Below are 21,036 nucleotides of genomic sequence, written 5' to 3' on the forward strand. Positions count from 1 at the left end.
GATAAATGTACCCAAATCTCACCTGGTGCCTTCACAGCGCAGCCTGTTCAGAGGGGCAATACTGGACACTACTTTGTCGAGCTTTCCCTCCTCCGCAGAGGATTCTCGGCATTCAGGAAATGATTCCTTTATTTCACGATGGAGCGGTTGTTCCAGTCCTGTAGGTTCTTCGCCTGCTCGGTCTGTTCGCTTCCTGCATTCTGTTGGTCAACCATGCACACTGGCACATGAGGGCACTCCAGTGGTGCCTCCGCAGGCAGTGGTATCAACACAACAGAGATTTCAGGGAGTCAATCAAAATCTTCAGAGAAGCTGCAGCAGAGCTGACTTGGTGGAGTGTGCAGGGCAACCTGTCTCAAGGAAAGCCCTTTCAGCCTCCTCCGCCGGTGGCCACAGTGATCACGGATGCCTCCACTCTAGGGTGGGGTGTTCATCTGGGGGATCTGGAGGGCAAAGATCTTTGGGCTCCAGATGAAAGGTTGCTTCACATCAACCTTCTGGAATTGCGGGTGATACGTTTGGCACTAAAGGCCTTCCTTCCTTCCCTTTGCAGTCAGTCAGTTTAGGTCATGACTGACAACACCACCGCGATGTGGTACATCAACGGAAACTGCGGTGTAGGGTTGTTTCGTCTCTGTTGAAAGGCTCTGCCACTCTGGTCCTGGGTTCTTGGCCATCGTATTTGTGTGTTTTGCAAATCATCCGGCCGGGGTGCTAAATGTTCGTGCGGACAGTCTCAGTTGGCGTTACTCGGCTGATCACGAGTGGCGGCTTCATCCGGAGGTGGTCCATCACATCTTTCAGATGTGGGGGGTCTCCTCGGTTGGACCCGTTTGCCACTCACAAGAACGCGCACTGTCCGCTGTTCTGCAGTCTCGCAGTCACGCAAGCAGGTTCTACACCCCTAACTCCAGAGCCTGCACCTTCATGCCTGGAGATTGAATGGGGCAACCTGAGTTCTTTCCCTCTCCTGCCGGATATAGTGAATGTTATTTTATCGTCTAGGCGACACTCCACTAAGTCTGTTTACTCTTCCAGATGGTCCAGATTTGTTAAGTGGTGCAGAGAGAGAGAGAGACATTGATCCTCTAAAGGCCCTTTTGTCTAATATTTTGGAGTTTTCACTTTCTTTGGCACAGCCAGGTTGTGCTGTAGCTACTGTCAAAGGCTACTTGTCGGCTTTGTCGGCCTTTCTATGTTTGCTGGAACAGCCGTCTTTATTTAAGTCCCTCATTGTCATGAGGTACATTAAGGGCCTTACAAATAAGTTCCCTCCCACACCTTTCATAATGTCTCGGTGGGATTTGAATCTAGTTCTTACTTTTTTAATGGGTTCTCCATTTGAGCCTCTTCATTCTTGCCCGTTGAGGCTTCTTTCTTTTAAAACTGTTTTCTTGATTGCCATTACTTCGGCTAGGAGGGGAAGTGAGCTTAAGACTCTTAGTTCAAAACCTCCTTTCCTGACCATTCATGTGGATAAGTTGGTTCTAAGGACCAGGGCTGCTTTCCTTCCCAATGTGGTTTCCCTTTTTCATATGGGACAGTCCATTACTTTACCCACCTTAATAATAATAATAATAATAATCCTGTATTTGTAAAGCGCACAGCTACCCGTAGGTTTCCCGGCCCTGGGGGATGTCGAGAAGATTAAGCAAGCTATTGCCCAGAGGCACATGTTGCTCACTTTCCCTTGCGAGAGCGAGCAAGGGCACCGCAAAATAATTTTCAAGCTTAAGTGTATTTCTTTCCTTGGGTGACGTTATGACATTCCACTTAGGGCTTTATGAGGCAGGGGACCATGTATGCTAAGTAGGCACAGACATGCTTTTGTGTACCGGGGCTACTTTAACGCAATATTCACATAAATACAGAGACCAAGTACAATTGTCAAACATATCAGCCAAACTGGTCTCTCATGTAGTGACGTTTTCATTAAATTAAAAGCTACTTCTAGGGTGGTGTAAAGTTTGAAATCCATTGGAAGACAAGTTAATCTATGCATAACGTACTGACATATCCCATATTTTAAATGCATGGGTTTACTAACTTTATAACTAATTGGTCAAATGAATCAACTTGGCCCATATACTGTCCTTTGCTGAGTAATTCATTTTCAACCCCATACAAAAGTTAACATCATGAGTAAAAAGGAGAAAGAAGTTTACTAAAGTGTAAACTGTATTTAATAGAAAAAGTGAGACAGTCAACACAACATATAATTTCTACACATTATCATATTACTTCAAAAATCGTATCACTCCTCACCAGACAGTCGATATTTGCTCTCTTTCAGGCATACTTCAAACCCTAAATGAAAATACAATGACCCTTCATATACAGTCTATACTTCTTTAACAAATGTGGATGGAAATCTCTTCATGTGACTTTTGCAATCTATTTTTCCCTTCAAATGTTGAGTAGTTATTAGGCCCAAAGAGGCTCTTGGGTTGCTTTTGGTACCTGTAATACTTGAAAGTACGGCATGTTTTGGTACCTGTAATACTTGAAAGTAGTTAGCCTATGGTATGCAGGGAGGCGAGAAGCTCAGGCACGGAAATTTGATGCTGCAAACCCTGCAGGGTAGTGCCATGCATCCTCGGCCAGTCTGTTCTCTGTTCCAGGGGCGATTGAACAATAGTCATGTACAATTGATATTCTATATTGTCAATGACCTCCACAGTTAATGTCCTCTAGTAAGCTGTCCATGAGCATCACCAGAGGATGGCTATTGGAACAGTGGTGCTTGCGTACTAAATCCCATTATAAATGGAAGGGCCAGGTTGGTATAATCAGACACTCTTCAATTGGTGAGGGCTGGCACTTCTATAATGTCTTTGTAGATGGCTTTCCACCTAGCGTGCTGGCATTTAACCCACTGAGTTTGACGTGTTGAATCCTCACCACTGGTTACATTGTCTTGCCTTATTGTGGTGAGGGTTTTTTACAGGCCCTGTCTCCTGTTCCACCTAGACTTTCCACTGACCCTGTGGAATATATAGGTGGACCAGTTTGTTATTTTTCCACTGCTTCAACCAAGGTTGCAGTTAGCCATACAGACCGCAGCCATGGCATGTTTCAAGGTAAATAGTTGTTGTGCAGTTGTACCAAGGAGCAAAAATCCAGTAAAAGCAATCAAGGCATTTGAATTTGTAAATGTTCTTCTCAGCCTTCCAGTTGAATCTGGAATGTCAGTCATCTGAAATGTAAACATTATTTTCATAACAGCAAACACAGAATAATGAAAGTTTGGATATAGGTTTTGTGATATATTCCCTTCCCGAGGTGTCTGCAGTTAACAAAAATGGACAAATCACTACACTTTGCATTAATAAATCCTACTTTCCTACGGTCCAGGTCCTTTTTCTACATTGTCACTTGTTGAGATGATGCTAGAGAACTCCTATTGTAAGGTCCTTAGATCTACTATCCTTAGATCTGCTAAGTATTTACACGTGCTACTGAATTCTGATGAGTCTATGATATTTCTGCCTATTCAGCAGGGAGAAGTACAACAAACGAAGAAATCGAGGACATGTTGGAGAGTGGAAACCCTGCCATCTTCTCCTCTGGGGTGAGTACGTGGCCTTTCCTCAGCTGGCAAAAAGGGATGTTCTATGAACATTTGTAAAGTTTTTAGTGGTTGAATTGAAGCAGAATTACTTAAGGTCTTCATACTCCTAATGACCAGTGCCTCCCATATAATGGACTGCTCGGTTACTCTGACTAATGCTTCTTACTTCTAAACAATCTATAAGAAAAAGAGTAAAGTTGTTTTTAGCCCAAACTCATACTGTAGCCACTGCAATCAAGACTGATAAGTTGCAATTAGAGTAGCAGAAACGCTATCATTAGGACTGAATAAAGATGTGCACTGAGTAAATAGAAAATAAATCTTATGTAGTTAATAAAAACCTTTTCAGTAACATACCAATTTCATATGCTTTTAGAATTACATACAGAACAATTAAGATTTACAGGTCAAGTTTAAAACACTACCAAACATTTTAAATGCAGTTATTATAAAACCAAACAAATCCTATAAACAATAGTCGTATACAAGTGATATTCTATATTTTCAATGAACTTCACGGTTCAAGTTCGGCTGAGCATTACCACTTCGCATAATACAAGCTACAGCTTCCTTAACATTCCAAATCTCTAGGGATCTAAATATTGGTTTCAGCCAATATCTTCTCGTCTTTAAAAAGCCTGGGCAAATGTGACAAGGACTCAAGCTTCAAACCAGCGCATCTACAGGTCTTTAGCCCCTTATTTACAGATTGTAGCAAATGACTTCAAAGTTCAGTCTTTGGTATGCACATAAAATGTCTCCTCAAATATTTGTGGTGGATCCATTTGTGTACCTTCTGTGTATATGTCCCGTGTTAAGTCATGAACACAAATGGTTTCTTCACCACTACTTTATCAAACAAGGGACACAGACAATACCGGGGGCTGTTGATTTCCCGCTGAATGATGCCCACCCACAAGCAGTAGCCAACTTGATAAACCTTTTAGACAAAGTGGACACAACATTAAGGAATTTAGGCACACGTCCAACCCCTTTAGGGTCTTAAAGTTACTGGCGTACTTTCAAAGCCAGGACAATAGCACATGGCACTTCATGATTTAGCACGTTAGAATAGTTCTTGGGATCATGACCAGATTCTTCCTTTCAGAATGTATGCACAGCAATGAAAAGTTATTATGTTTTGCTCAAGAACTGTTAAATTAACTACTGCACTTCAAACACTGCAGTGAACGGCCTGTCTCGCCATCTTTTGATTACTCCTTGTTGAATTTCGACTATCTCGCTTTTTCAGAAATTTACTGAGTAGATTCTAATGTCGGAAAAAACTTTTTAGTACAGATGCCTGTGATCTCTGTATTTTTAATAATTGTGCATGCCAGTTTGACCCTGCATTTCGGTATAACTTTTGGTCTTTGATCAAATCTTTGTTTTTAGACTGTATTAACCAGTAATTAAACACCACTATCTTCAGCTCCAGTCGCTTTAAACTAATAACAATTGTCCCATAACCACTGTTAGAAGACCATTCGTTGCAGCTATCAGAATCTGTCATGTGCTTATTCAGTGGGGTTCGGGCTGATTTTAGCATTTGACGCAAGTCCACCACATAACGTCTTGACACCCGTTTGATGTTTTCTTATAATGGTTCGTAATGTATCACAGATGCTCTAACATTTAAAGAATTGACCGTGATATACATAGCGATGCTGCTTTTTATGTATTTGATTTGATTTTCTTTTTATATTGCTGTTACTTTAATGGACGTGATTGTCTAAATAAAGTACTATTAAAGTCAAAAGTCCAGGGATCTAAGGTTTCAGCCAGTATCTTCTCTTCTTTATAACGCCCAGACAAATACAAAGCACGTGTGACCAGGACTCGAGCCTGAAACCAGTGAATCTACAAGACTTTAGCCCCTTATTTACAGATTGTAGCAAATGACCATAACATTCCATATTTGGTATGCACATAAAATGAATCCTCAAAAATATGTGGTGGATCCATTTGTGCAAGTGGTCATTAGTGAGAGCTGTGAAGCTAATTTGCTAAATGAGCCCACAGTGTATTTCGTTCCAACTTATCAACACCTTGTTAACCTCAATTAATGACAAGGCCTTTATTTCAGCTGTCAATTGGCATTCATTCAGTGGAGAAGCGTGGCTCAGTGGTTAGAGGCGGCAGACCCGGAAGCTGAGATCAGCCGTGGACCAGGGTTCGATTCCCCACCTCGGTGGGTCTCGGGCTCAAAATTTCCACGGACTTGACAATTCTCGCTCCGGTGCCTACTCGACTCACAGGGTCACACTCTGCGACTCTGGGCAATAGCTTGCTTAATCTCCACTACGGCCCCTCGCGGCGGGATGCCTGGCTTTCACCTTGTGAATACCCTGCCGGGGTATCTCACAGGGGAATACCAGGACGGGTTCCCTAAGCAAGCGCCTTGAGACCCCTGGGTGATTTGTGCGCTATATAAATCGAAATACATTTACATTTACATTCATATGCTTTATATTCGATTTTAAGTGTTCATGTTAAACCAAATTTGTGCAATAACATTTTGTCTCTGCTTATGAATAATTAAAGAAGAGCAATGTATCGCCCTGATAACACCCAACTCCCTGTTGGAACAGAATATATTTTGCACGATGAATAGCACATATTCCGTTTTTCCCGTGCTTATCACACCAAAATTCACGTAATGGTAAATACAGTACTGTTTTTCTCTGTTAAATTCTGATTGGTTTTACCTGCTGAAATTTAACAAATGGTGAGCTGTGTAATGCAGCCAGTAATTACTCGAAATTCCGACCAAAGTGGAAATACCATATGTTGAAATCTGTTATTATTTAATTCCACATTGGGCCTTTTAAAACAGTGTTTGAGTATTGCGTAACCTAAATGCATACTTCAGATGTTCTGCATCTGAGAGAATCATCAATCTCATCAACCCAAATTCAAGTCTCAGTTGGGCTTAACAGCATAATTTATATAAATTAGAAATACCCTAGGTGCACTTACCAAATGAAGAATCCAGCCAAGAATTTAATGTGCCTCGAAATGCTGTTCAATAAATGAAGGAATACATTTTGCTTTAATTATGTGAGTATTGGTTCTATATTAGGGGCAGTAACTGCCATTAAAGGCGATGCATTGCACATTTAATAAGAATAGTTTACATATCAATATGTTGACCAGGTTCTTATGACTCCACCTGTATCAGTTTGAAACTCTAGATATTCATAAGGTGAAACTACCTTCAGTTGATTTTGAACTCTAGATGCCATGTAAAATCTGCTTTCCACCTGCCAAAGAACATTATCTTTGATTTCGATGTGTTGACAATTATGTCATCCTGGCCGTTATAGTTTTCAAGGGCATTTAATGAGTGCTGCAATCCCACACGAGTTAAGTCTGTAATTATTGTGTTATATGCTTTCTGCAAATGGAAAAAAATCGGCCTGCTAATTTGGCCGGAACTGATTGTTTATCACATAAAGCGAAGCCCAAGTCTGTGGCGCTACTACAACCCCTTGTTTTATCCCGGTGTATATGGGATTCTTTCTTGAATATGTCCAGTCTCTTACTTTTACCACTACTCGGGTGTAATTATTAAGTGAATATTTAGAGATTAACAGCTGAGTCAAGACTATATCTTGCTTTACCAGCTTTGACAGGAGTATTCTCTTATTCACCCTGCCAAATGCCTAGGAATCATCTTAAAGGCATACAAACAACCATTTTTTGACTGATCCATCATCCACAGTGCTCAAACGTTATCAGTGGGATCGCGTCCTCCCCTACAGCTGATCTGCAAGGAGAATGCCATTGCCATTCCTCCCTTTTTGTCAGCTCCTGTAACTGCATTCTAGTGTAGATTGTTCCTTCTACATCTATCAGTTATCATCCAATCGCTTGGTGGGTCAGTTTGGCACAATGACTAAATGACTAAATCCTTACAGGAGTCTGAAATGGCACAAAGGTAGACCCTGGATGTAAACAGTGGCAGCAATAAAGAATCCCACAAAAACTAGATTGATTTTTAAGGCATCCATTGCAGCCCATTAGGGCCCTGGGCCTCAAACATCTTCTTTTTTTTTGTAAATTCAGAAATAAGATTATTAAGGGAAATGCAAATCTCAATACAAAAAGCAAAATAGCAGTACACAGTCACATGAATCACCTTTTGAATACAAGGATAAAATAAGTGCATATAAAATTTAAATTGGTCTGTCCAAAAGAAAAGGATTAAAAAAGAAATAAATGTACAAAAACATCAATAGAAAAGGCAGGGAAATTTCAAATCACAGAATACAGAAACTATGAGGCAAGAGAAGATTAATTTTGCAAGTAAATTTTACAATAATAGAAAGTCATGGAGGTTTGGAAACTTCTTGTTGTACAGGAGTTAAAGAAGAGGAACTTCTAGCACTAACTTCAATGAATGTTGTAACAGGTAACCATACATACAGAAGTTTCGTTGCCATGGTAATAGGGTACACAAAGGCTGTATCCAGTCTATGAATATAGCAAATAGCATACCACCATGCTTGATAGGATAATTTCGTAGATACTTATCAATGATCAATGAACGGCTCTACTTAAAGCCACATGAATCCAAACAATTTTACTAGATTACACAGCCATGCTCCCAAAATGTCTCAGTCAAGAGTCGCTGATGAATGAGCTGGCGGGTTCAGGAGATGTCGATGTTTCGACCCCAAGATGCTGTAGGTGTCTGAAAACATTACAGGGGGTCTTCCACAGGACTAGGGGGGATGAGGAGGTGGGGGGCACCTAGGATTAAAAGAACGGAGGGACTTAATTATCTAGACAAACCCGGAATTGGATTAAAAGGCTCAAGGGGGAAACTTAATTTACCGTGAAAGATCCTCACGGTAGGGGGATCATGGAATAATGGGCATTTGGTTTTTTAAAAAAAAAATGTTATTAGTCAGCTTGAAGAATACACAAAGCAAATACAGTACCCGATGATTAAATCCAGGCAAACATGAAAATCGATTTACAAAACATTATAAGCAGTAGAATCCAAATACTTTGAGCAAAACATTAAAAAAGTGAAGACATAGAAAAAGAAAAGAAGAAGAATGCATTGGGAAAAAATAAGTATGGGTTGAACTAAAAAGAGGGTATTCCGACATTAGAAAGCAAATACCAGTAGTAACCCTAAAAAAAAATTAATTGTTTAACCAAAGCCTAAAGGGCCCCCACATTCTCAGACCCTTTTGACGCCACCTCTTACCCACTCTCAAAAACACTGCTGATTCTAAATTATAAAGGGCTAATGCCCTAGCCTTCCAATTTATAAAAGTAGGTGGAACTGGGTTGATCCATTCCGAGGTTATGCATAATCGAATAAGTGACATAAAGATACACAGGAGCGCTACCTCATGAGAAGACCTGGACACAGACATATCTGACTCACACCCCATAATAACCAATTCTGCAGAAAGAACCACCTGTGGTTTGAGGGATATATTTATACAAGATTGTACATCTTGTAGAAATGAGTCTAACTTAGTACATGAGAAAAACATGTGTGTGTCATTAGCTGCCAAAAGACCACATCGCGGACACCCCTGGGCATTAATACCTCCCCATTTCGATATTTTGGCTGGAGTGAAATACAAATCAAATAGGGTCATATAGCTTTGAGAACGTAAGCCCCCAGAAATTAGAACAGAGTTAGAAAGTTCTAATGCATATACAACATCTAAACCACCCATCCCTAACTTAGCTTCTAATTTTGCCTTCTGTACAACAAGGTGATCCGGAAGGGCCAGTATTAGACTTTGGTACAGATCACCAATGCGAGCCCTCCTTAAAATCAAATCCATCAGTGAACTTCTAGATAGCGCAGTTGGAACAGTGTAAAGAAGCTGGGTTAAGTAGCTACGTACCTGAAGATACTTAAAAAATTCATGAGTATGCAAACCATACTTATCTTTTAAAAATGAGAAAGAAGCTATTTTACCATCATGGGCTAAATCACCCAGTACTTTAATACCCAAGGAATTCCACCTAAATGTAACAGAGTCTTGAAAGATAGATGGCAATAGCCTGGCCGCAGTCAGAGGTGTATAAAAATTAATATTCGGAATAGAGCAATAACGGCGGACTTTCCTCCAAACTGAAAACATTGTTGCAATAACCTTGAACTTGTTTTTTTTTATAGTAACTGGGTTCTAATACTGAAAGAAGGGTCCCGTTGGCGTCTGCCCCTAAACCAATCTCAAAAATAGAGGGCCAGCATGCCAGTGGAAGTTGAACACGTCTGGCAAGTAGTGGGACAGCCAGATGTTGTATGAGAGCAGCCCAATTATAGAACAGTAAATTAGGGACTGACCACCCACCCCTATCTAATGGAAGACACATCCATTTAGCGGCCCTTCGCTGAGAATGATAGCGCCAGAGGAACCGATTACAACATCTTAGCGCACTGGAAAGACTAGACTGGGAACATTCCAAAGGAATTGTCCTAAATAAGTACAGGAATTTTGGCAAAACCAACATCTTTAATACTTTCCTCCTTCCAAATAAAGACAAATGAAGATTGTCGAGCCTTTGTAATGTAGACTTCACCGTATCTATGATGGGCAGAATGTTCATTTCCGGCAGATGTTCAATTGCAGCGGTAATCTTGATACCCAGATAGATAGCACTTTGCACTACTGGGATATCAGAGATTGCCATAGCCGATGACTGAATAACCTGAGTTTTTTTAACATTAAGTTTGAAATCTGAAAGTTGTCCAAAGGCTATCGCCAGAGCCTTAATAGTTGTAAACGAAAGCGACACATTACTAGTAAGAACCACAATGTCATCAGCGTATGCCAGCGCTTTAAAGTCAACCATATTATTCTTGACCGATTGGATGTTCCCGGAGAGCTCTATCTTACTGATAAAAGGGTCAATGTAGAGGGCAAATAGGAGGGGTGAGCAAAGGCACCCCTGCCTTATGCCCCTGCCGATATTAAAAGGTTTTGAGACAGTCCCTGAGATTGACAGGGTTGCTTGGGGGGCAATGTACAATGACTGTAAGGCCTGAATAAAACTTGGGGAAAACCCCTTCCAGTGCAAAACCTTCCACAGAAAACCCCAAGCAACCCTGTCAAACGATAATGGGCATTTGGGCTCCATAAATGTGAGAACGGAGAGAACCGCGCCTGAAGCAAGAAATACAAGGTGCAAACTGTCAACAAAGCCCTCCTCCTCGACCCACGTTCGATAGGCAAGTAAGCGAGTAAGTGTAAGAAACAACCATGGAAACAACTTACTCAACAAGGGCTAGTCACTTTCATGTCCCTTTAAAAACATCAATGTTAGGCCACCGTAGTTGGCCTTACCTCGGGTGATTCCGCCCAAACGTTTAAAATCTGGAAGAACAACAAATGACAGGACCCAACAAATAATAAATGCCAAACTCCTTATCAAATTTGTAACAACACAACCAGGACTGACAACACAGTGGATCCCGACTAGGGATTACCTTAACTAGAAATCAATAGTCATCCGTTCGGGGTTAAACAACCCAAAATGCAAATAGTAAAGCGAACACTCACTAGAGTTCTCCGTGCAGTTCTCCGTCCAGGGGAAGGGAACCGAAGGTGTGCCGAGACTGCTCTTTATAAGTGAAAGGCATCGCCGAGCACGAACGTAGCCGTGCGGTGTCATAGGCTGGTAACTAGTGGAAACAGTGAAAGTGTGTTTATAATATCATCATCAAAAATGCATAGACTGATTGTGCGACAAAAATGATAATCTATTGATAAAGTAGCACTCTATGACGCGTACCTCTCGCACAGGTGGGTAAAGTGTCAGTCGACATATTCTTAGGCAAATAATGACACTCGGAACGCCGAAGTACTTGCCGTGAGGGAAACGGCCATCTCGCTACCTCTTGCTTCAGCCCACAGCCCGAAACCCGGATAAATCGCGCCGTGAGGGAAACGGCCAGAAGCGCAGCGCCCAGACCGCCATCCTCCGCTATCCACCCGGTGCAGCAGCAGCTGGGGAACTACATCACCCAGCTGCCCCGGGGGTGGACGCGGCGGGGGTGACGACGCCTACGCGCCAGGAGGCGCCTTATCAGCAGGGAGCGCCGAAGCGCTCCTGGGACACTCGGAACGCCGAAGTACTTGCCGTGAGGGAAACGGCCATCTCGCTACCTCTTGCTTCAGCCCACAGCCCGAAACCCGGATAAATCGCGCCGTGAGGGAAACGGCCAGAAGCGCAGCGCCCAGACCGCCATCCTCCGCTATCCACCCGGTGCAGCAGCAGCTGGGGAACTACATCACCCAGCTGCCCCGGGGGTGGACGCGGCGGGGGTGACGACGCCTACGCGCCAGGAGGCGCCTTATCAGCAGGGAGCGCCGAAGCGCTCCTGGGACACTCGGAACGCCGAAGTACTTGCCGTGAGGGAAACGGCCATCTCGCTACCTCTTGCTTCAGCCCACAGCCCGAAACCCGGATAAATCGCGCCGTGAGGGAAACGGCCAGAAGCGCAGCGCCCAGACCGCCATCCTCCGCTATCCACCCGGTGCAGCAGCAGCTGGGGAACTACATCACCCAGCTGCCCCGGGGGTGGACGCGGCGGGGGTGACGACGCCTACGCGCCAGGAGGCGCCTTATCAGCAGGGAGCGCCGAAGCGCTCCTGGGACACTCGGAACGCCGAAGTACTTGCCGTGAGGGAAACGGCCATCTCGCTACCTCTTGCTTCAGCCCACAGCCCGAAACCCGGATAAATCGCGCCGTGAGGGAAACGGCCAGAAGCGCAGCGCCCAGACCGCCATCCTCCGCTATCCACCCGGTGCAGCAGCAGCTGGGGAACTACATCACCCAGCTGCCCCGGGGGTGGACGCGGCGGGGGTGACGACGCCTACGCGCCAGGAGGCGCCTTATCAGCAGGGAGCGCCGAAGCGCTCCTGGGACACTCGGAACGCCGAAGTACTTGCCGTGAGGGAAACGGCCATCTCGCTACCTCTTGCTTCAGCCCACAGCCCGAAACCCGGATAAATCGCGCCGTGAGGGAAACGGCCAGAAGCGCAGCGCCCAGACCGCCATCCTCCGCTATCCACCCGGTGCAGCAGCAGCTGGGGAACTACATCACCCAGCTGCCCCGGGGGTGGACGCGGCGGGGGTGACGACGCCTACGCGCCAGGAGGCGCCTTATCAGCAGGGAACGCCTCTCGCACACGCGAGTCGCGCGCGGGAGAAGCCCGGGACAAGGGCGGGACAGTCTTAGACAGTCCTAGACTGGCCGGGACTGGACTGGGCAACCCCTCTAACGTCTGCAACCCAAGCAAGTAAGCAAATCTTTTTCTTTACTGACTTTCCTACATAGTGTCATCACGTAAGGCTTTATTCAAGTACCCGGTGTGTATTGGTAAAGCTTATATAATCCCTGGTCAATTGACTACATATTCTTAATATGTCTAAAAAGAATTCTAAAAAACAGCCTCCTGCTAGCTCTAAGCCTACAGTCAACTCTAAGCCCATTGAAAACTACATGCTTCAAGTCATAACCAAAATAAATAAAGACAGAAGAGAATCATTGGGATTAAGTCAGTCGCCTGACTTACAGTTACTAAGCCCAATTCAAAGTCCTCAACATTCAGGTTCTCTAGTACTGGATGATACCCCAAACCTAATAGACATCACGGTTCATCCTACTCCAAATTTGGATGATCAGATTAGTCTTAATCTGGATGATGCCGCTAATGCTTTACAACTAGACCAAGGAGTAAACACTGATCATGACCATGAGATTCTGGTGCACAATGCTGATGATTTACCTTCTCCTGAACAGGAAACTCGACCTACGAGGAAAAACAGGAGAACTCATCAAAAACGGATGGGGTTACGTTCCAGTAATAGGAGGAAAAATGTTTCTCCAACAGGTCAAAACAAGTCAAAAACTTTAGATGATGGTGATATTAATGTCCTTGATAAAAGCAATCATGAAAAAAGCTATAACGAAGATGATTTGCTCCAGAAAATAGCAGACATTATTGATTCCAAAATCCAAACTATCATAAAGCCTTTGATCGCTAAGATCGATAAATTGAATGCGGAGGTAAAAAAGATGACTACTCTTCAAGTCAAAGCTGTGGAAGGGGCTGAGACGGTCAATACTTTAGTGACACAAATGGTAAAATCAATTGAATCCAAGGCAAAGAGCTCTATAGAAAAGGAGATAAGTCCTATGCTCCCAGAAAGTACAGTCGGGAATGAAACTCATCCTATCACTCGACCTCCAAACATTGCCGGGGTATCAGGACCGAAAAACTTGCCATTAAACTGTCAGGAAACAGATCCCCTCCAATTTATTGAGGAAGCGTCTCCTGTGGTCCTGGTTCTGGCAAATGTTCCCTCGCCAGCAGATGCACAACCCGAAACATCGGAATCTTTGTCCAGCAAAGCCCTCCATTGGTTAACAAACAATATGCAAATGGCACCAGGAGGTAAACATCAACTTGCGTCTGAGATTAAATCCACTAAGAGGGTGGCGTGGATTGGAAATCGACCGAAAGTATTCAAGGGAGATTGTGTTTTAGTGACTTTTTTCCATCCAGGTGTTCTGCCTAATCTTCTAAAACATATCAATCCCCCCCAAAGAAGAGCAGGATCTGTTGTTCCCCTTACGTTAAAATTCTTTTACGGAGAGCAAGAGAATGTGACTTTTCCTAGGACCCCCGGACCTATGTGGAACACTGTGAGAAACAACAGAGGCCAAGGTGTTCCCCAAAAAGACTGGGGTATGGTTCTAGGTAATAGATATGATGCCTTATCAGGGCTAAATGACTGTGATTGACTGGGTAATAGTCTTGAAAATTTTCTAATTCCTGTTGTCACTTATGAGGCTAGGGAAATGGGCATCCGTTTAAACACTGGATTAGCTGATGTTCTGAGCAATGAAAGTAGCACTCAGGTCGAATCTGGCAATGTGATTAATGTTGAACAGTGTACTGAATGTCCCAAACTCACTACAAATAATGATATACTTGAGTCATATGAGATTCTCTCCCCTGAACTGGGTACTATAGAAGGTAATGCATGTGAATATATTTTTACTCAGCGACATGGTAAAGGTTTAACCAATAGTACAAAACCTATCAGTGACAATGTTGATATACAAAGTACCTTGTTGTCCTGGAATGTGGCAGGGTTAAAAAACAAGATTTTATCACAGGATCTGCTAAATTTCCTGGATTCTAAGGATATAATCCTTTTGCAGGAGACTTGGCAGATAGAACCGGATCCAATCCAGGGATATCTACATTATTTTACTCCAGCCACCCCGAGTTCAAGGGGAAGGGCAAAAGGTGGCTTGGTTACATGGATTAAGCAGAGGAATGACTACACAGTGTTACAAATAGATACCAATAGTCCTGATATATTACTGGTCAAACTACAGCGACCGCCAAGTAGGGACATCTTTATTTTTAATATTTACTCAAGGGGCCTACCGGGTGGCAAATCCACCAAGGCGGTTGAGATATTGGATATACTATTAAATCAACACTGTTTGAATGCTGATATTATTATTGGTGGTGATTTTAATTGTTGTTTTGAACCACTTGACAACCAGGATGTTGACCTCACTACCGAAGAGGACTTCATTTGGGAAATCCCACAGCTTTCCCTGATACCCATCAAAAGATGGACTGAGGCTGCATTACAGTTAAAAGTATTATGTGTCGAGTCTGGGTTGAGGGCCACTAATGGAAGAACGCCATCGGACAAGCAGGGCGCCCCTACTTTCTCTAATGGAACTACGCAAAGCCGTATTGATTATATATTAACTAATAAAGAGAATTGGGGGAAAGTTCTTGATATGAGGGTTGAGACTAGGGTGGAAAGCGACCATGACCCACTGATTCTAACCTTTAAATTGTTCGATCTGATGGCAAATGAGGAGGAGAGGGAAACTGTCCAGATAAACCTCTCTAACGATCAAAGACACATTAGATGGGCAACTTGTGCAGCTAATGAGGAAAGCATGGTAGCCATAAGGGATTTAACAATTTTGGCCATTCAAGAAGTCCAGGATACACTTGAAAATAATACCCCGATAGCTGAAATTAGCAGGATCCACGATAAATTTTTTAACAATTTAAAATCATTTTTTGTAAAGAAAGCTAAGAAAAAGCCACGTAGACCAATTAGAAAGGAGGATCAGTGGTATGACAAGTCCTGCAGGACTGCCTATAGACTATTGTCAGATGCGGTAAAATCTCGAGACAAAACTAAAATAAGGGAGGCCCGAGTTATGTACAAAAGAGTGCAACTTAGTGCAAAAAGGGATTGGGAGGAAGGCTACTGGAGGGACCTACTTGATGCCAGTAGGGAAAGATCCATGACACCCTTCTGGAATATCGTCAAATGGGGAAGGGGCTCTAGTAGAGGAGAACCCATTAACCATGTGCTACCAGAAGCCTGGGTATCCCATTTTTCTACCCACTTTTCTGCTGAGGATGAAGTCGAAGAGGAATGTCTAGCTTTTGAAGATATCCTCGAGAGCCCTTTAGTCTTTTCAAAAGATGATATCTTAAAGACTCTGAGCTGTATACCTAAAGCCAGAGCTCCGGGCCTAGATTTTATCCCTGCAGATCTGTTTATGCATGACAAGGATCTATGGGCCACCTACATTCAGCTGTTAGCCAATGCTATTGCAAAGGGCTCGCCTATCCCTGAGACCTGGAAGGGAGCCGAGATTATCCCCATCTTTAAAAAGGGGGCATGCTCGGATCCAGGCAATTACAGGCCTATTAGCCTGATTGCATGTATGCAAAAAGTTGTGGCAAGACTATTATTACAGCGAATTCATGGGTGGATAGATGACAATGATATATTATCTCCCCTGCAGGCTGGTTTTCGTAGTCATACCAGCACTATTGATCAAATTTTTAGATTTGTTTTATTATATTGGCGCACAGTTTTATTAGAAGGCGGGATGCTTTTTGCAGCTTTTGTTGATTTAAAATCAGCTTTTGATTTAGTTCCCCGCCACAAACTGTGGAATATCCTACACGATCAGGGCATTCCAATAGAAATCCTGTCTTTATTGATTAGGATGCATGAAAATAGTTTTGCACAAGTCCGATGGAATCAGCGGGGTAGTACTACTGAGAAGTTCCCTATAGCGAGGGGGGTACGTCAAGGGTGCGTGTTGGCACCAACTCTCTTCTCGCTATACATCAACAGGGTGATCGGCTATTTTGAACAAAAGCCCACGGATGCCCCTAGGTTGGCAGGAAGGCCGATCCCCCTGTTGATGTTTGCGGACGACACCTTGCTGATATCAAAGACGCAGCAGGGGCTACAAAAGGCCATTAGGGTGTTTGAAGGTTTCTGCAAGGATCATGGCCTTGTAATTAACACCAGCAAAACCAAGTTTATGGTTATGCACAAACGAAAACACATTAGAGGCAGAGTTATTATGGATGGGGTTCAGCTTGAGCAGACCCAGGTCTTTAAGTATCTTGGCATCAATCTGACTTACAATCTAGATTGGAAACACCATACTAACGAACTAGACACAAAGCATGCTCAACTTGCAGGAGCTCTCACAAAGGAGCTTTTTTCATCTCACACTAAACCAATTAGACCTGTCTTAAAAATCTACAATGCTAAGGTGGGAGCAGCTGTTCTTTATGGAGCAGAATTATGGGGGTCCAGTAATCTGAATAAGTTGACGGTTGCACAGAATAAATTTCTCCGCAACATTACTGGGCTACCAATGTCAACCCCATTGATACCTTTAAAGTATGATCTGGGAATCTATAGCTTTAGTGACATAGCCAAGTATAGAATTGTGGCCTACTGGAGAAGGTTATGGACAACTCCGGAGCTCTCTCAGTATGCCCAAGGCTTCCTGGAGGTGAGATCCCTAGATACTGCTAATAAGATAGGCTGGTTGAAAGAGGCTAAGCTTCTATATAGGGCATTGGGTCTATCCCAAATGTGGGATGATCCACTAAATAGTGTTTTTCCACCAAAAAAGATACTTCGTGAACTCTACTGGAGTATGGTGGAGATTAAGTGCTTTAGGAATCATATTGACCGTTCTTTTACATATGATTATTTGGAGCTCAAGCACTCGCCGGCCCTAGAATTATACTGGGATTGGATTACGGTCCCAGGGGACCGGAAGAGGTACCATCAGATGAGGGTGGGGACACTCCCACTGAATGCCCTAACAGTGAAATGGTATAAAGCACAAACTCCAAGGTGCCCTTTCTGTCCGGACCATAATGAAAACATTGGTCATGTGTTATTTGCCTGCCCTGAATATAGAATACCGAGACAATCATGGCTCAAACCAATTTGCATCCAGTTAGGTATAAAGACGTCAAATGAGGCTGTCAGGATTTTAAGAACAGATTCCTCCCAGCCTGTTGTTATAGCTATGGCAAAGTTCCTTCACTGGATGTGGATAATTCGGGCACGCAAAATCTGTTTGGAATAAGTTAGGATTTCTATTCAATGCCGCACAGTTTGCATTTATTTAAGTTTCTTTTAAGTTACATTTTACGTGATAAAATATGTAATTTCCAACATATAGTTGTTGTTTTCTATCCTTGTTTGATTGGATTCTAATGAACTTAGCTGGATATTTTAAGATTAGGTAAAAATGTAAATAGGATGTTGTAAGATTGTGTAAAGATGTAAGTAGTATATATAGTAGTAGTGTAAATAGTATGAGATAGGAAGATTTTTATTATTTTGCTTTTTTCTGCTTATTTATTGTATTAACTGATGTGGATTCTGTATTTCTGTGGGGTGGGGGGATGGGGTGGGATAAAAAACAACGCATTTTATTTTTATTTTGGAAAATGTCTTTTATGATTGAAATATATCGAATAAAGACTAATTAAAGTGACTGATGTAGTAGTTACACTGCATGACGCTGTGCAATTTAAAGGACGTCGGTGTTGGCGTTCCCAAAATGACATGTACCTCTTACACAGGAGGGTAAAGTGTCAGTCAACATTTCATCCTAGTGTTATGCTAGGCAGATTCTGTCGCTAAAATGACATTGGTGTATTAGTTTACACTGTATGAAGCGTACCTCTCACACGGGAGGGTAAAGTGTCAAACGAGAACAACCGAAGTACATATCTGATCGAAAAATTTGAAAATCAGCGATGCATAACGCTAGAAAAATTCAGTAGTTATTTGAATTGACGTTTGTTTTACATATTCAATACATGACGCGTACCTCTTACACAGGAGGGTAAAGTGTCAATCGGAAAAGAGGGTTTGATGATTAAACAGCATACACAAAGGGGGTTGAGCTTGATCAAACAGGCATATGTATGGCATAGATATGGCAGAACATGGTTTGCATCAAAGGAAACTGGCCTTCCAGATGAATAGCATGCAATTACGGTGTTACCACATACAAAGATGGATGGGTGCCTCTCAACCATATACATATGCTAAATCAGCTGGTCCATAGTATAAGATCAGATTCTAATACACATAAGAACACGTAGTGTGCATGTCCAGTTTGGTTAATGAAAAACGGAACTGATATGGATCCAGATGTGTAGTGGTCTGAGACAGTTAATTCAGACATCTGGGTTGCTAATTGTGCATGGCTGCTATCAACTTCGTTGGGACCACTTTGTATAGAGTCCAGAAGGGACATCCACTTGCATTCTCTGGTATTCAGGATAAGTCCTATATTGCCTCCTCTGGGTCCCAGGGTCGTCTTCTCCAGAACCAACCACTTTAGATCTTCAGGACCATGTTGTTTGCATATATACAGGATGTATATAAAAATACAATTAAAAACATTTATGATGAACATATTCTCTTCCTTAGTTATTAATATACCAGCAGAACTCAATCAATTTTAAAATAATCCCAACCTTCAACAGCACAATTTATACTTTTAATTAATTCCTAAAATGACCTACAAGAAATATAACATTTTGATTCCTTTCACAGTTCATAGCGTTTTCAGATTGAAAGTGCTATTCTAATGAAACTAAGCACTGCACTACAAATTGCATCCTTAGATAATGATCTCAGATGATCGAAGCCCTCCATGTAAGAACAAGGCCAGATGGCTTTCAATAAGGGCTTTATAAAGCGTGCTCTAGAGACTGCATACAATGAGCAAAACAACATAAAGTACATTGTGCTCTGTTTGGCCAGATCATTGCATGGACAGGGGGTTAGTCTTTCACACCAACCAACCTCTTTAGGATAGGCCACTAAAAAGTGCAATGTGCCAAGTCTTAGTCTAGTCATCATAAAACGCGATTGTACATGCAGGGTAAAAGACAGGTAAAATTGCTGATGATTTAGTATCCCACCATCCAACATTCCCCAATCCTGGTTAGACATACTTGTTTCAATACGGTATGCATTTTTAATAACCATTTTCCAGTTCTTTTGAATGATTTATGGGTTAATTATAATATTTTTCTAGGCGAATCTTACAAAGGGTGTTCTTAACATATGATAGCCAGGGGAGTGACATTGCATTGTCCAAGTTCATATAATCCCTAGGCATACTCCTAGAGAATATTAGGTCTTCTGAGGACCAGATTTTCCCCCATAGGATGAGTGGGCCAATATTTATCCTATCTTTCACATATTCTAGGCCCACCTCAGAATGGCAAAATAATGTTGGTGAGCTCCTAGAATCATTAATAATCTTTTTTTAAATGTATTCTCTAAAATCTGAATCTGGTAACTCTTATGATAACCCCATACTCCAGCCCCAAAGGTAGCTACAGATAAACATTTTGATTCATATAAAGTTAACATCTCTGCTACAGGCTTGTGTCCCAATTTACAGGCAAAACGGAAAAGCCCCTTTATTAATCTGCTAGTCTGTTGGGCTATTACCATAACGAGGTCATCCTAGTTCAATTTATCGTTAAAAACATTACCTACGTATGTAAAACTGTGCACCTTCTCGATAAATTTCCCTTCACCATGAATTTCCTGGTTTTAGTTTTCTTTGGGCCCCAGACCATGACAAATGATTTGCAAAAATGTACTTTGAGGTCCAGGGCTAACATAAAATCAGTGAAGCCGGTAAGGGATTTTTGTAGGCTATTGGCCGTCAAAGTCATTAAGACAGTATCATCGGCGTATGATAGCAAGGGGACCAATTTGCCATTTTTTGGGGGAAAATCCAGTTGCTGTTTAATCAGGAATGCCTCTAGACAATTTGTATATATAAGAAATAGAAAGGGGGCCAGGATACAACCCTGGCGAACCCCCTTCGTAGAGGCAATCGGCTGGTCTTCTCTCCTCCTGGTCCAAAACGAACCGCTACAGAAGTAGACTCATGCAACCTACGTAGGAGGGTCTTGAAAGGTTCTTCAAAGCCTATTTTCCCCATCAACGTCCATAGTTTCGCCCTACTCACAGTGTCAAAGGCACTGGACAAGTCCATGAAGGCCAGGTGAATCGAAACCCCACTGGCCCTTACGGTAACGCATGAGGGGAAGAGCATGAC

General features: G+C 42.6%; 1 protein-coding gene across 1 annotated transcript in view; it reads left to right on the forward strand.

Moving 5' to 3' along the window:
- The window catches only part of STX1A (syntaxin 1A), a 672,774-nt gene that overhangs the window by 541,351 nt on the left and 110,387 nt on the right, over positions 1–21,036 (forward strand). Inside the window, exon 7 of the mRNA XM_078679566.1 lies at positions 3,498–3,571. Coding sequence (XP_078535692.1) covers positions 3,498–3,571 — 74 coding nt within the window. The remainder of the gene's footprint in view (positions 1–3,497; positions 3,572–21,036) is intronic.

This window comes from Lissotriton helveticus, chromosome 3_1 (genome assembly GCF_964261635.1).
Source record: "Lissotriton helveticus chromosome 3_1, aLisHel1.1, whole genome shotgun sequence".
NCBI lineage: Eukaryota > Metazoa > Chordata > Amphibia > Caudata > Salamandridae > Lissotriton > Lissotriton helveticus.